We start from the raw sequence: 17,030 nt of genomic DNA, 5'->3' as shown, positions 1-17,030 counted from the left end.
AATATCAAGGGGGAGTTAGTGTGTGTGTGTGTGTGTGTGTGTTGGGGGGGGGGGGGGGGGGTAGTTAGTGTTTGCGTGTGTGACGCCACAGGCCCCCCCCCGCAACCGAGCGTTGAGGGTACAGGACCCAATGGGTTCCACTTGGTCTAGTTAATGCACTAAAATTTGAAGGAATAACTTTCATGGCCTTATAGCAATTATACCATACTAAGTGAAGTTGAACTTTTCAACATACATAAATCCATTAACACCAGTATTCCTAGAATTATTACAGAACTCAAATGAAGAATTTCATGGAATACATAATAAAATAATCCAATAATTATTGTACAGTTTGAGATTCCTCAGAATGTGAATAAACCTATTTCTGTATTATTGACCTAATAGACCTTAAATTCACTTAATTGTTTTACCTCACAGCAAATATGAAGTAGGATGATAGCAAAGAGAGCATGTTGCTGTAATGAAGAATGAAAAGCTTTAACTTAGAACAAGAACGATTGCTGGACTGGACTACAGCGCTGCCTTTAATACCATTATACCATCCAAGCGTATCACTAAACTCGCTTGGGGTCAGCACTCATCTCTGCAACTAGATCCTAAACTTTCCTGACAGACCCCAATCAGTGAGGAAAGTGGACAAATCATCCTCCATGATAATCCTCAACACTGGTGTTCCACAAGGGTGTATTCTCAGCCCCCTTTACTCCTTGTATACCCATGACTGCACAGCCATATACAAATCTAATTCAATTTTCAAATTTGCAGCGACACCACCATTGTGGGCCGGATATCAAACAATGATGAGATGGAGTATAGGAAGGAGATTGAGAACCCTCTGTCTTGGTGTAGAGACAACAACCTTTCTCTCAATGTCAGCAAGACAAAGGAGATAATGATATACTTCAGGAAACTAAGTGGTACATATACCCCAGTTTGCATTGATGGTGCCGAAGTAGAGATAGTGAAAACTTCAAATTCCTCGGAGTGAATATCACCAACAACTTCCCCAGGACCACCCATATTGAAGCATCAACCAAGAAGGCACACCAACACCTTACTTGCTTGGATGTCTTAGGAAGTTTGGCATGTCGTCAACAACTCTCACCAACTTCTACAGATGCGCCATAGAAAGCATTTTTTCAGGATACATCACAGCAAATTGTGGACGCAGCCCAGGCCATCACACAAACCAACCTCCCTTCAATAGAACCTCCCTTCTATTGATTCCATTTATATCTCAGGCTGCCTCAGCAGGGCCAACAGTATAATCAAGGATGAGTCGCACCGATGCCACTCCCTCTTATCCGCTCTCCCATCAGGCAAACGGTATAGAAGTGTGAAAACGCACACCACCAGATTCAGGGATAGTTTCTTCCCAACTGTTATCAGGCAACTAAATCATCCTACCACAACCAAAGAGCAGTGCCGAATTACTATCTATCCTGGGATTACTATTGTCCCTGGGAATATCCCTGACCGGACTTTGCTGGCTTTACCTTTGCTGACTTTACCTTGCACTAAACGTTATTTCCTTATCATGTATCTATACATTGTGAATGGATTGATTGGAATCATGTATTGTCTTTCTGCTGACTGGTTAGCACACAAACAAAAAGCTTTTCACTGTACCTCGACACATAAAGCACGATAAAATGAGTCAGAGGTTGTGAACTCAAGGACAAGCTTTATTAAACAAAAAAGGAATCCAAAACAAGAGCAGTGTTGGTGAGCCCATAGTAACTGCATGTCGCTGCATCAGGGCACACCCTCGACTTCCTGTCTAACCCCGGCCCTCAGTCACATGCCTCTTACCACATGATGAACGAGGGTTTGATTAACCAGTGGCCAGACCACCAGATGGCGCACACACGACCCCCCCCCCCCCCCCCCAGAACTGGAGGAAGGTGTCTACTTCTAAGTTTCTGGAAACCCAATTATAAAACTTAAATTTTTGCAACTTTGAATATTGTTTCACATAGATGAACATCTCTACTATGGGAAAAATATGTTTGGCGCATTTTTTTTAGAGAATTTAATTGATTTTTTCCTCTTCTTTTTCCCGGTTGGCCATTGCATTCAGTCATATCTGTCGCATTCTTATGATGAACAGCACTAAAATATAACTGATTTAAGAATATAAAATCATGTTTTTGTCCCAGTCTTTCATTATTTCATAATTACAATTGATAATTATGGTCAATGTTGTATTATTTTACACATTATGAGCATAAAATGGCGTATGATCAAGTTTGGGAGTGTCACGTGACAGAGTTGACTAAAACTATCCTAAGGCTCCAACAGTTAAAAGGAGCTGGAGCTGGAGCTGGAACCATGATGGCGATGATCAAGTTTGGGAGTGTCACGTGACGGAGTCGACTAAAACTATCTTAAGGCTCCAACAGTTAAAAGGAGCTGGAGCTGGAACTGCCGCTGGAGCTGGAACTGGAGCTGGAGCTGGAGATGGAGCTGGAGATGGAGCTGGAGATGGAGATGGAGCTGGAGATAGAGCTGTAAAACAAATAAACACAAAAAAGTTAAGTTGGAGGAGCTGGAGATGGAGCTGGAGCTGGAGCTGGAGTCCGGGAGATCGGGTGTTAAGTGACAGAGATGAGCATTATGGATATGATGGGCCAAACCTTTAGCCCAGCATGGCCTCGTCGGAAAGGCGATGCCTGGCGACATCCTTTGGATGTATGGCACATGGCACAAACCTACCTCCACTACAAGTCAAAAAAGTGCACATTTTTTTTCATTTTTCTAAGAGTTCCACAACGTTCAGAATTGACGCTGACTAAAGGTACTCACCCGTTATGCTGCAAAAACCTCGTCCCGCAAATAATGAGAAACTCACACGGTAGGTGACTTTCGTATTCCGCGATCTTTTAAGACAGGAAGTGTGCGTCTATTCCAATTATATCCATGAGGGATGGCGCAGTACAGGCGCATGATGGCATCTGAGTCCAATCGTCGGGACAAGAAATTTTGGAAAAAACTGTTTCATAATTTTACCAAGAATCGAGTCATATTTTGAAGGGTGAAAAATATTTAAGTGATAAATATCTATCGTTTAAGAATATTTTCATTTAAGATAGATCCCCCATCAAATAAATATGCCGACATTATTTATCAGGATTATGTTTATTAACGATATAGAAAAAGAAAACATGGTATAGAATTACGGATTTTCCATCTATATGGCATCAATGTAGCGGGACACCAAAGTAGACACTTACTGAAGAATCACCGAGGAACAAACATGAGCAGGCGGACAAATGCAACGGCCTGATCTCATAACCACAGGATCCGCATTCGGATACCCCACAGGCACGGGTGACAGGGGCTGAGACGGCGGACACTCCCGACGGAGAGGCTGAGCCACCTGCTCCGGCTGGTCAATGTCCACATGAGATGACTTAAGACGTGCCACCGATACAATCTCAGGCTTTCCATCCACATCCAACACAAAAGTCAAAATGCCGTGCTGCAACACCCTGAATGGATGCTCACATGGGCGTTGCAACGGCATACGATAAGCATCCTGACACAGGAACACTTATGGGCAGTCCTTGAGGGCAGACGGAACATAGGATAAAGCAACCCCGTGACGGGATGTTGGAACAGGAAAAAGCGTGCCCACCTGCTCCCGAAGACGTAACAGCACAGAGGAGGGCAACTCCTGCTGCTCCCGCACCGCCGGAATGAAATCACCAGGAACCGTAAGCGGAGTACCGTGCACTAATTCAGTACAGGACGTAGCCAGATCCTCCTTGTGGGCAATTCGAATTTCCAACACCCACGGTTACTCATCGACCCAATCCGGACCTGTGAGCCGTACTTTCAAAGCATCCTTGAGACGACGATGGATACGCTCGACCAACCCATTGGATTGCGGATGGTAGGCTGTGGTGTGATGCAACTGAGTCCCCAACAGCCAGGCCATGGCAGACCACAACTCCGAGGTGAACTGAGCAGCCCTGTCAGATGAAATGTCCACCGGCACACCCAAATGAGCGATCCAGTGAACAGTGAGGGCACGAGCGCACGTAGCGGCAGAGGTATCAGCAATCGGAACAACCTTCGGCCATCAAGTGTGGCGATCAACAATAGTAAACAGATGACTAAACCCTCTAGATGGGGGCAATGGACCACAATATCAACATGGATATGGTCAAAACGACGCTGGCACACAGCAAAACCCTGCACGGACACCCTGACATCCTAGATATCTGACAGGAGATACATGACCTGGCCCAGTGGCTGACCTGCTTAAGCCAACCATGCTACATAAACTTGGCCGCCACCAACACAATCGTCGCCCGGATGGATGGATGAGCCATACCCGACGATGCCAAGCTGCAGGAAGGATGGGTTTCGACTGACCAGTCGACACATCATAGAGGACCGTTGCACCGGCAGGACCAAACTGCACATCCTCCAACAGCAAACCAGAAATAGCTGTGCGGTAGGCGAGCACCTCACCATTGTCATGCTGCACAGCTGCCAGGGCAGTATAATCAGTACCCAGAGCCACCACATGGACGGCATGGATGGCGGTGCGGGACAACGCATCCGCAATTAGTTGCTCTTCCCCGCAGTGTGCCGGACGCAAATCGTGCATTCTGAAATGTAAGCCAAAAGGCGCAGCTGCCGTGCTGACCAGGGACCCAAGATCTTTGCGAAAGCGAAAGTAAGAGGCTTGTGATCCGTGAAAGCGGTAAAGTCCCTGCCCTCAAGAAAATACTGGAAATGATGAACGGCCAGGTAAAGTGCAAGGAGCTCACAATCAAACGCACTGTACTTCAGCCAGGCTCAGGTGCCGACTGAAAAAGGCGAGAGGCTGCCAGCATCCATCAATCAGCTACTCAAGTACGCCCCCAACAGCAGTGTCATCAACCCAGGGTAATCAGAGCATCTGCTCGCGGATGGACCAACATCGTTTCCTTCGCTAGCGCCACCTTTAATAGGCAATAGGTGCAGTAGTAGGTCATTCGGCCCTTCGAGCCAGCACCGCCATTCAATGTGATCATGTCTGACCATCCACAATCAGAACCTTGTTCCTGCCTTCTCCCCATATTCCCTTGACTCCGCGATCTTTAAGCGCTCTATCTAACTCTCTCTTGAAAGCATCCAGAGAACCGGCCTCCACCGCCCTCTGAGGCAGCGAATTCCACAAACTCACAACTCTCTGTGAAAGAGTAATTCGGTTCTAAATGGCTTACCCCTTATTCTTAAACCATGGCCCCTGGTTCTGGGCTCCCCTAATATTGGGAACATGTCTCCTGCCTCTAGTGTGTCCAAACCATTAATAATCATATGTTTCAAGAAGATACCCTCTCATCCTTATAAATTCAAGTGAACTATGTACCCCTCGGCCTTTCTGTTCTATTATACCCTCCATGAGCTTAATATTAGTTGGGTAAGTCTTAGCCTGTTTTAACTTACCAAAATACAACAACTTGCACTTTGCCCTGTTCCATCTGTCATTCCTGAGATAATTTTCTTCACAGTGTACTATGTCACCAATGCAGGACCTTACCAAATACCTTACTTAAGTCTATGTAGATAATGCCTACTGCCCTGTCCTGGCCTTGTCAATCAGCTTAGTCGCATCTTTAAAAATGCCTATTAGATTTCTGAGACACGATTTCCCATACACAATGCCATGCAGTCGACCAGAAACATCGCCGATTCCTTCTCTCCATATATGCTGCCTCACCCGCTGAGTTACTCCAGCATTTTGTGTCAACCTAGAGGCTGGATCTCCTAGCTTTTGGAAAGGCAAGGACTTATAAGGGAAAGACTGCATGGCATTGTGTGACCAAGTTGATTGACAAGGCCTTATCTACATAGACGTAGATAACTTATCTACATAGACGTAGATACATACAGTAGGCATTATCTACATAGACATAAACAAGGTCTTTGGTAAGGCCCTGCATTGGTGGCATAGTGGACAGTGAAGAAAGTTATCTCAGGAACGACATGGAATTTAACAGGGCAAAGTGCAGCCCTTACCTTTGAATTGGCATGCAAAACTGCTTTGGCCATATAGATGACATCTATAAGTGCACATGAGTTTCGACTAAACACATGCTGGCACAGTCAAACAGTCAAAAGGTAGTTCAAAAGCACAAGCATGACAAGACAGGGAAAAGGCCTTCACAGCAAAAGATCTGGGGAAAGTGCAGATACATGTTATCGATGCAATGGTCAACACAAAGCAAGTAAGTGCGAGTTCAAGGACTCTAAGTGCTACAACTGTCAAAAGAAAGGCCATATTGCATCAACATGCAGAGCACCATCACATGACAAATCAAAACAAAAGGCTCGACAAAACCAAACGCGTGGGATTCCCAACCTCGAAGAACATTCAGAGAGTAATGAACTTGGACTGTACTACATGTATACTATGAACGGTGGGTCTGGAAAGGAAGACTTTCAGACAAAGGTCAAAGCGAACATTACTATGTGCATTGATACTGCTGCTGATTGCACAATTATAAGCAAAGACACCGATTAATCCAAGTTTAACAATATACAGTACCTATCACAGAAACAAACGTTCAGCTGAAAACGTACTGCTGAAAAGTATTGGAGACATGTGGAGAGATAGTTTGTGATGTACAACACAAAGGCCAAACTGGTGAAGTTGCTAATAGTTGTCGCTTGTGTCAATAGGCCAATGTTGATGGACAAACATTGGCTCTGCTGACTGAAACTAGCCTGGAAATCTGTGTTCCAAGCGCAAAAACATCTCGACCAGTTTTTGCAGAATCATCATGCTATGTTCAAAGACAGCTAAGATGGTATAAACGGTGAGCTGCGACCAGTGCCATATTTGCTGAAAAGTAAAGTGGAAGCTGGAATCAAAAAGTTGGAACAAAACGCTGTACTGGTTAAAACAGAATGCAATGATTGGGCTACTCCAATAGTAGTGGTTCCGAAAGTGGCCAATGACTTTTCAGTCACAGCAGCTGAAATTGCTGCTGAGACTCAAAAGCACAAAATTCTAAAAACAAGTATACGAACAAACTTTGTGTGGATGGTCTGAAATGAAACCATGTCACAATAGACAACATGAACTGCCATGTGAGCAAGGGTGTATTAAATGAAGTTACAGAGTAGTGGCACCTAATTGTACAAGACAAAGATTACTTAAAGAACTCCATAGTGAACACACAGGAATTGTAGAAATGAAGTCTACAACCAGGGGTTGCATGTATTGGCCAGGATTGGACAATGACATAGAAGCAATGGCAAGCAAATGTAGCACCTGTCAGAGTTGTAGAAGTAGGCCTGCCCAAGCCTCCTTACAAGCATGGTCTTGGCCTACTAGACCATTTCAGAGGCACTATGTGGATTTTTGTGAACGGAAATAATAATTTTCTTGTTTTGGTAGATAGCCACTCAAAGTGGATTGAGGTAGTACATATGGGTACAAACACAACAACGGAAAGAACAATAGACGCATTGCGGTCTATCTTTGCGTGTCATGGATTACCTGAAGAGCTTGTCTCTGACATCGGCCCCCAATTTTGTGCTGCACTGTCATGAAGCTAAATGGCATCAAGCATACCTTAGTGCCAACTTACCATCTGGCATCTAATGGAGCAGCTGAAAGGTCAGTCAGGATAGTCAAAGGAACTCTCAAGAAACAAGTTTTTGAAGTGAATTCAAAATTCAGTATGTCACAGCGGCTAGCTAGTTTATTACTGAAATATCGTACCACGCCACAATCTACCACAGGGTATGCGCCAGTTGAACTCATGTACAGAAGGCTCAGAACTAGACTGGTTCTACCTAATCTATTTCCTAAGGTTGAACGCAAACAGTATGTTCAGAAACATCATTATGGTGGAAGTCAAAAAGCACATAGGCTCAATACACATGATCAGGTTCGTGTTCTCAGCCCCGCTTACAAAGCAAACAAATTGGAGGTGGGGACTCTAGTTGAAGTGTGTGGTACCAGGTGGTACATGGTAGAAATTGGAGGACATGTTAGAAGTGTGCATATAAACCATATGACCCCAGCAAGGGATGAACCGGAACAAGAGCAAAGCAGAAACGAAGAAGCAGATCTGTCAGACATTGGTATTATTCCAACTTCAGATGTAAGATCAGAATCTCAAAAGAAAGTCGAGACAAAGGTAAATGATCCTGAATTTGACTCACCCTCAGAACCACAACCTGACACTCCCTCTAAACTACTCAGGAGATCAGAAAGAGTGTATCGCTAAAGATGAAATCCCTGAGTTTGGGAAAAAATTACAAATTATATGGTTTGGAAAGTATTTCTTTGAAGACTTCACAATGAAGAGAACAACAAAAATCTTTGGATTGATTAAGTAAAATCTTGTACAGACTTTAGTTTTTCATTGTTGGGTAGAATTTATGTGTAATTTATATTTTTTGTGTGTTGTCTGAGTCTATGTGCCTGTGATTCTGCTGCAACTAAGTTTTTAATTGTACCTGTACCTCATCGTACTTTTGCATATGACAATAAACTCGACTTGACTTAACTTGCAGATGCAGAGCCAAGGAATACCTATACATTATGATCAACAAATTCAATTTACAAATATTACATTTATGAATGCTCATTATAGTTCAGACTCATTAAATACTAGATATTTTCTTCTATAATAAACAGTGCACCTCTCTGTTTCCATTGGAGCATATTGCATCAAAATTACCTTAATGCATTTACCCAGCATTTTTGATTTACAAAATTTGTTTAACAAAATGCTTCCCAGGATAACATATCTTTGTTTAATTGAGAAGAGTATATACCTGCTGCCAGATGGAAGGTTAGGTGGAATACTTGTTGGATGTATGCTTGTCAGGATTTTGATGTGAAACCATACAGTGATTTTCAGTACATAACGTCGCCTGAAGCAAATGTGCAGTCAATGTGTAAAAAGTCATCACCAATAACGACTTTGAGATGGTTTTTGTTGGTGGGACACCTTATGAATGATGAGATCTGTAATGTAGATTTTTATTTCAATTGACCAGGAAGATTTTGGATCTCTGATTGGAATAGAGCGATTGATGAATTTATATCATCCCAGAGATGTGCTCAATAATACAAGCACACGACAACAATGGTGTTGCCAAAGACCTATCACCGCGATGTCCACCTCAGTTAAAAGGCAGTGGTGACTTGACACACACCACAAACAAGATGATATGAGGAGTAATCCCCAGTTTGAAAACAGGCATGGGGTTGGGGCTGGAAGGATTGCTCATTGACCCAGGTATCTGAGGGACATTGCACGACAGCACACATTCTGTAAACTTAGTTATTTTGGATGTTTGTTTTCCTATATTTTTATTATTAAATAAAATATGTGATATTTATGAATTATGTATTGTAGGATGCATACTCCTTTAAGTCTGGCTAACTGATGGGTGTATATACCACAACATTTAGTTGAGTTTCTATCAATAGAACAATTGCCTTCTTACCTATTTGTTGCAGAAGGTCTGCTTAACTGACCAGTTGTCATCTTTAGGAAGTTATACTGATATACTAAGTAATGGAATCAAGCTACAAAGAAATGCATGTTCCATAATCAAGTACATATTAAGGTTGTGCCATGGCAAGGGAGACATGTTATAGAAAGCAAAATAGTATAAAGATAGTGTTGTGGAGGAAGAAAGCCACATCCAATTGTGAAGAGATGACCATCCGATGCAGCACTCTGAGGCAGGTTCAGGTGAGGCTGATCGTACATTACTCTGACAGATGTGTAGTATGTAAAGTGAGGTTATTATGTAGTGATATTATTGGACAGGGTATGTTTCAGTAAGATAAGGAAGGCGTCTATTTATATAGAGCATACGTTCGGAACAGTTTGGTCTTATGACTAAACAAAATGAAGGGCATGTAATAATTTACTTGTTTAATCAGCTGTTCAATACTGTACTGATGCCTTGTACATACAGTACAAAAACTTTCTTCACACAAAATAATCCCATGAAAGAGACACAAAAACAAGTGAAAAACAATACTCCACTAGATCAAATTGGCAACGATTAATATTGTTTAGTACCAATTCCATAAATGAGATTAACATGACTTTTCTCCGCAAAAAAAAAAAAAACAACTATAATTTTGCGAGAAATTCAGCATTCTTTAGGTAAGCCAGCAATATTTTACAAATGTGTACTTAATGCAAAGAATCTCCAAGTTCCATTTTAGTTCTTTCTTTGCAAGTATTATCCCTGTTCCACACCTGTTTAGTTGAAATAATTGGTCTGCACAAACACTATTAATTGTGAAAAGAATTTTGATCAAATCCAACTACAGTTTACAATTCTATAAGTTATATAGTCTGGAGCATACATGTGTAAACATATGCTTTAAATTTTGAATGAATTTCATAGCCCTCATTTGTATTCTTCAAATCTCTACATTAACCATCAATATGAAGAGGCCAAAACTGTGCAACCAGTACATTAACAGAGGCCTATTGGGAACTGTCTGCAGTCAAAATGGTCTGCTTTGTCTTGTAGTCCTCTCAAAAATACACTTTTAAAAAAATTGTCTTTTTTTTTTTAATGAGCCAGGCATAGTTCAAAGGGGTTTAAAAGGGTTTATCTTCTTTTTTCAGGAAGTGAAATTAAGAAACAGCGGAAAATTAGGCGGCAGCATCCAAGATCAGCTGATGGTTCTGGAACATTTATGGCACAAATTGGTAATTTTACTAACTTTCCTATATAAAAATGTTATGTACCAAAATTGTAAGTCAAACCTTATGTTTTGTAACCAAAATTACAATTCACTATCTTTCACACAGATATGATTATTTGGATGATTATAAAAAATGAACTTAACTACAAAAGGAAAGGGAACAACATAATTTAGATAATCCATTTTGAATATTGTACTCTTGAGTATTATAACTTAAATAAAGATGTCATATGTTATTAGGTTTGAGATGGAAAGCATCTTTCAAAAATAGGTGAATTTTAATGGCTTCAGGATTCCCATGTTCACCAGAATTCACGTTTTTGATAAACAATGTACATGAGAATGAAGTAGTAAACTTATCTCTTGAAACTTTAATGGTTTCAGAAGTATTTCTCAAATTAGATGTAAGCTTGTTAATAAAACAACTGGCATCAATCTAGCTGGCACAGAAGTGCGATATGCATATTATTTCTCACTGTTACTGTACCCTTAGCCTCCACCATTTTTGCTGGTTTGTCTATTGCCTCCAATGTTTCCTCTGATTAATAATCATTTTGGTACAGGCACAACCAGACCCTCATATAAGAACTTTTGGAACATTTGCAGTTAAAATTGGAGTCAGGTATGTTGGGTACTAGAGCTATGAATAGATACCAGTGTCATGGCTGGATTAACAGCTACTTTGTTCCTACAATTTGAGACCAGTTCCTGGTTGTGCATTCAACCTCCACTGAGATTGACGCTGGGGGATGTAGGTAAGGTCTTAACTGAATACTTCTCATTTGTATTCGCTGAGCAAGACATTGGGAGTTACGAATTCAGGGAGGGAAACAGTGAATTTCTAGAGCATGCTATCTTTTAAAAGGAGGAAACAAAGATAAATCCCTGGGCCATATATATATCCCAGGCTGGTATCAAATTTAAGGGAGGTGCTTGCTAGGGTTCTGACACAGGTGAGGAATCTGATAACTGATAATAGTTTAGTTTAGAGATATAGTGCGAAGACAGGCCTTTCGACCCACCAAGACTACGTTGACTAGCGATCCCTGTACACCAGCACTATCCTACATACTAGGGACAATTTACCAAAGCCAATTAACTTACAAACCTGTGCATCTTTGGAGTGTGGGAGGAAACCAGGGAACTCAGGGAAAACCGGTGCGGTCACAGGGAGAACGTACAAACGCTGTACTGACAGCACCCGTAGTCAGAATCAATCCCGGATCTCTGGCGATGCAACTCTACCGCTGTGCCACCGTGCCGCCTGTATCTTTATTCAACTTGGGCAGGGAGGTTAAACCAGGTAAATACAGGTCTGGGAGTCACAAGTTTGTGTTGGGGAAGTTTTTGTGGGTAAAACTCAAGGACAGGATTCATCTACGCTTGAACATATAGTGGTTAATCAAAGAGAGTCAACATAACTTTGTTACGGGGCAAATTGAGTTGAACAGTGGACAGAAAAAAAAAAAAAATTTTTTTGAAAAAGTCACAAAATATCTGTATGAGTAGCAGTGCTGTTGTTCTGTTCTATAGTAGGGCGTTTGACAAGGTTCCACATTTGAAAGTGATCCAATGGATTAAATCACACAGGATCCAGATCCAGATCCAGCTGGTAAATTGGATCCAAAATTATCTTGGCTTGATTAATCAGATGGTGATGGAGGAGGCTTATTTTTGCGACTAATGGTGTTTGGCAGAGCTCAATGCTGGACCCTTCATGGTTTGGATATTAAAACAGGACGTACGATTAAGCAGTTTGCAGATGCACACAAAAATGGTGGTGTTGTTGATAGTACAGAGGATTGGACTTAAGGACGATATTGATCATTGGTAAGACGGCTGGGGGAAATGGTACATATAATTTAATCCTGTTGGTGCAATGGGAAAGGAATAAACACATGTTGGATGTGCAACCTTGTTGGCCTAACCTCAGGAACATTGAAGAACAGGGTGTATTTAGTGTTAGGTTGGATGATCTCCAAAGTGTCAACAAGGACAGAGTTGGCACTGGAGAGGGTAGACATTCACCGGGACTTTACCTGAGATAGAGGAGAGACTGGATATGCTAGGGTTTGTGCCTTGGAGCAGAGATGACTCAGAGCAACCTGATGGAGCAACACAAAAATGTGAGGACATCAAAAGAGTAAAGGAGAAAAGGTTTATAGGAGATCTGAACAATAGTTTTTTTTTACTCAGAAGGAGTTGCTATCTGGAAACACACTGCCTGAGTGTATGGTGGAGGTGGAGCTAGGTACACTTTCAATATTTTAAGTATGTATACAAGATGAACACTTTAAATGGCCACGGCATTGAAGTTCAGACCTAAAACTGGTCACGGCTTCAGACCTAAAGTTTCAGAGTCCAAGAGACCGTCTAAGTAAGGTCTCAGACCTTTTGTGTGATTAATGTAGATAGTTACTTGATGGTTGTTATGGACGTAGTGGATGAAATGAACTTTTTCTGCTCGGTATGACTCCATAATTCAGTGACTCTATGAGAGATAAGAATCAAACAGAGGCAAAATAATTTGGGATACTAATATTTAAAATAGAATTTTACTCTGGGTGATTACTTGAACTTCCTTCACTGCTGGGTACCCACACTGTTTAGTTATTAAAGTCTATTATACAGGTGAATAATTATGTCGCTGTAAGAGGTATTTGTCTTCATTAGCAAGAATTTAGAAAAGCAGTTTCTAAGATAATGAATGGAGGAGTGCATCCTTCTCTGTCGGTCTTGGGCAGGTTATCACACTGAGTAAGCTTGCAGCTCAGTTTACTTGTGTATTCTTTTTGGGGCTAGTATGAGAGAGCTGCTATTGAAACTCCCTTACGCACTTTGAATGAGTGAATGAATGAATGAATACTTTATTGTCACAGTGAAATTATTTGCTTGCATACCAGGAATGCAATAGTCCACCATATAAAGGGTGCTGACAAAGTGACAAAGTACCCCATGCCGGATCTTCCTTTGTCTCTCGCCCTCCACCTCCACCCTCACCCTCTCTCAGCCGTTTTCCCTTGATCCGGGTCCTCCTTTGTACCCCCTCGCACCCCCTGTCACCCCCCCACCTGCCCACATGGCGGTCCATCCATGCTGAGTCCTCCTTTGTTTTCTACCCTCGTCCCTCACAGCAGGCCCCCCAGGCCGGGTCCTGCTTTGTATTCTTCCCCCTCCCTCAACGGTTCCACTTAGCCCATTCACCACCGCCGGCATCTTATGGGCCTGTCCCACTTAGGGCGACTGCAGAAGACTATGCAGTCGCCCACATGGTCGCAAACCACATGTTTCACGGGTGGTTTCAGGGGAGTCACCTTCATGGTCGTGAGGCTGTTCCGCATTCTGGGTAAATAGTTGCGGGCCACATTATGGTCACCGCAAATTTTTTCAACATGTTGGAGAGTAGCGAGAATTCTCGAGACGTGTTGGGGTCGCCAGGATGGTACTAATGAGTTGCCAGGAGGTTGAAGGTTCTCGGGAGGTTGGTAGCCGATGCTAACCCGGTGAATTTCATTGGCTCATTTGGAAAAAAAAAACGGTAAGCAGCAGCTCTTCAGAACCAAGGATAAGCCACCGTAATGTTAAATGTTTGCTGAGCTTCACAGCGCGTGTATCTCTGGCTTCGTAAAAGTTGTCTCACTCCTTATCTCCCACACCCCCGACTTACCATACACTGGCTTTTAAACCGTCTTTTTACACAGCGTGTGAGTGTGTTTCACCTTGGCTTTGCACCATGTGGAATTATAGACATTAGACAGCGCTCCCCGCTTGCCCTGTCCCCCGCCTGCATAAGGGGCTGGTGAAGGAGCGATGTGTTTGTGTCTGTGCGTTCCACTCTGACAATCGCCGTTCCAGTTGCTGGTTTATCAGTCCGCTGAAAAATCGCCTAAGTGGGGACAGGCCCCATCAATGACCCGGAGCTACCCCGAGCCGGCACCTTCAAACGTCCTCGTTATGTACTGCCAAGCGGCGGGTTTGCCCCACAGCGTTCCATTGGCCTCGAAGCTCCACCGACCCAGTAGCTCGACGCCATCCCTCGAAGGCTCCACTGACCCGCAGGCTCCGCCAACGCGCCGAGGCTCTACTGGCGTCACGAGTCTCTGCTGACGCCAGCGCAGGCATTGTCCTTTGGAGCGAGGCTTCTCTGGCTGCGGAAGCTCGGTCAGACCCATGTAGGCTCCCCATGTGGCCGAACCTCGAGGCTCCACAGGATCTCTCGCAAAGCTTCGGGCGACGGCTTCGCTGAGGATCTGCTTCAGCCAACTACTACCAGTCAGCAGGCCGCCATTTGCAAGTACTCGCCCGAGACCGCACCTTGACAACACCGTCTGGCTCCAACCACCAACGACTGGCTGACCTTGGGGAAGCGTCGTGTTCCTGATCCCCGTGAGGGCTCCAATGACGCCAGGCAGATCTTTGCCTGCGCGATGCGAGCTCCAGACGCCCGCGAGGATTCCCACTTGAAGCCCTAGGCGGCTCTCTCGAGGCTCTCCTGGTCGGTGTCTGCCGCATGAGCCTTCGGTTGGAGTTAAATTTGAATATGTGGTGCTGACAATTCCCGCCAATCCTGGGTCTTTGGTTTCTTTGGGGTCTTTATAATAATATTAAGTTTTTATTAAAGCTCAAGGCAAAGTTTTTTTCAAGAGGTAATGTCATACGGTTCAATTAATCTGAAGATTTTGATACAGCATAAACCTGGCAGAGATTTGCGGGTGTGCGATGACTGTTGAAATATTGTCATGTCAATGAAAGTGATGCCCTGCTGAAGGTAGAGTGAATCTATTTCTGCTTTGGTATTTTCCCACTGACACGCGAATACAGTTTGGACCGTGGATATTTAACAGCTTGAGCTGGGGTCGGCTGGAGTATCAGTGTATTCTGCGATGGTCGTCAGTACTGACTGGAACAACCTTATCTCCAATCTGAATCTTGGGCACAACAAATGAATACGCAATTATTCATTTTTGTAGTAAGACAGATTGCAGGCGAAACTGCGTGGGCACTAGGGAGAAAAAATTTCGGGCTTTGAAAAGCTTTAAAAAGTGCCCTAATCTGCAATTTCATTTCTGCAGATTAATGTACTTCAAAGTTCTCAATATTGTGCAAGTATCCTGTTCACTAGAAGGGCCAGTACATTCCTGGTAAGAAGTGCAGCATGAGCTGAAGGGATTTATGGGAATTTCACCCACCCTTGTATCCTCCTATCTTAAATAATGAATAATTCTCTATATCAGTGAGAGATTTGTTAAACAGTTAATTAAACTAACTCACAGTCGCAGTATTTTGACATGGTAATGGGGCAGAAATATCTCTTAATACGAAATAAGTGTCTTTGATGTACAATTCAGTCTTCTTTAGACAGAACGAGACAGAAACGCATTTGCAGATGAAAGTATACATTGGGAGAGAAAATATACCACGATCTTCAGTTATTAATTTCTTTCGGCAGTCTCAGCCAATACTGTTGTGTTTGATCGCAGAAATTGTAAACAGTGTGAGGACAAGACGCAGATTTACCCTCCTTCTTTAGCATGAATGAAACATTTCTAGAATTTATTGATGTTTAAGATAGTTTTAGAAATGTTATTCTAGGGTCAATACCTCATCTCTCTGTTATGTTGTCAACTATACTGGAAGTTCATCAAAATGTTATGCTCAAATTCATTTGAAGTGGGACTTGGTAAGGCACCGGAATCAGATGTCATGGAATTGTCAAGTGAGCCAAAGTGACTTCTTAGTTGCACAGGAGTCTTGTAATTGGCAGATTGTAAATTCCCAGAATTGTGTGGCAAAAATTTAAGGTGCAAGTTGTCCTTAAGTGAGACAATCTTGGACTCTCACGTTCCTTAATTAGGCTGTTATTTATCAAGCCTAAGAACAATCCTGTTTTGTATGCAAAGAGAATCATTCAATGTTAAGCAGGACAGTGGAAAGATTTCAACAAGATCATCAATGCTTTGCTTAGCAGGCAATTTTTTTTATGTAGAGAGGTACAGATCCTCAGCTTGAATCCACCAATCGCTAGCTCTTGACCCATCCTTACCCCCGCCTCTCTCTACGTACAAGCTATATTCGCCTCTACTCATAAGTCTGGAAGGAGGGGTCTAAACCGAAACATCTTTTGTCCATTTCCTTCCCACAGATGTTGTCTGACCACATGACCTTCCTTCCAACAACACATGTTTTTGCTCAAGATCTGCAAGGTACGTGTGCACCATACTTTTTTAAAGGAAGCTGGAGAGATGAAAAGCTGATGACATCAGAAACTGCAAAAAACACATTTGAAATTCTTGCATGTGTTTTCTCTCTGGAAGTCAGTGGCGCAAACAAC

General features: G+C 42.8%; 1 protein-coding gene across 5 annotated transcripts in view; it reads left to right on the top strand.

Annotated features, from left to right (window-relative positions):
• The window catches only part of LOC129709656 (adhesion G protein-coupled receptor B2-like), a 545,832-nt gene that overhangs the window by 128,827 nt on the left and 399,975 nt on the right, over nt 1-17,030 (top strand). For all 5 annotated transcript variants that reach the window (XM_055656140.1, XM_055656141.1, XM_055656145.1 and 2 more), the window contains exon 3: nt 10,620-10,703. In XM_055656140.1, coding sequence (XP_055512115.1) covers nt 10,620-10,703 — 84 coding nt within the window. The remainder of the gene's footprint in view (nt 1-10,619; nt 10,704-17,030) is intronic.

Source organism: Leucoraja erinacea, chromosome 26 (assembly GCF_028641065.1).
Source record: "Leucoraja erinacea ecotype New England chromosome 26, Leri_hhj_1, whole genome shotgun sequence".
In the NCBI taxonomy this organism is placed as follows: domain Eukaryota; kingdom Metazoa; phylum Chordata; class Chondrichthyes; order Rajiformes; family Rajidae; genus Leucoraja; species Leucoraja erinaceus.
The sequence above is the reverse complement of the archived record's forward strand: the minus strand, read 5'-3'. Positions and strand labels throughout refer to the sequence as shown.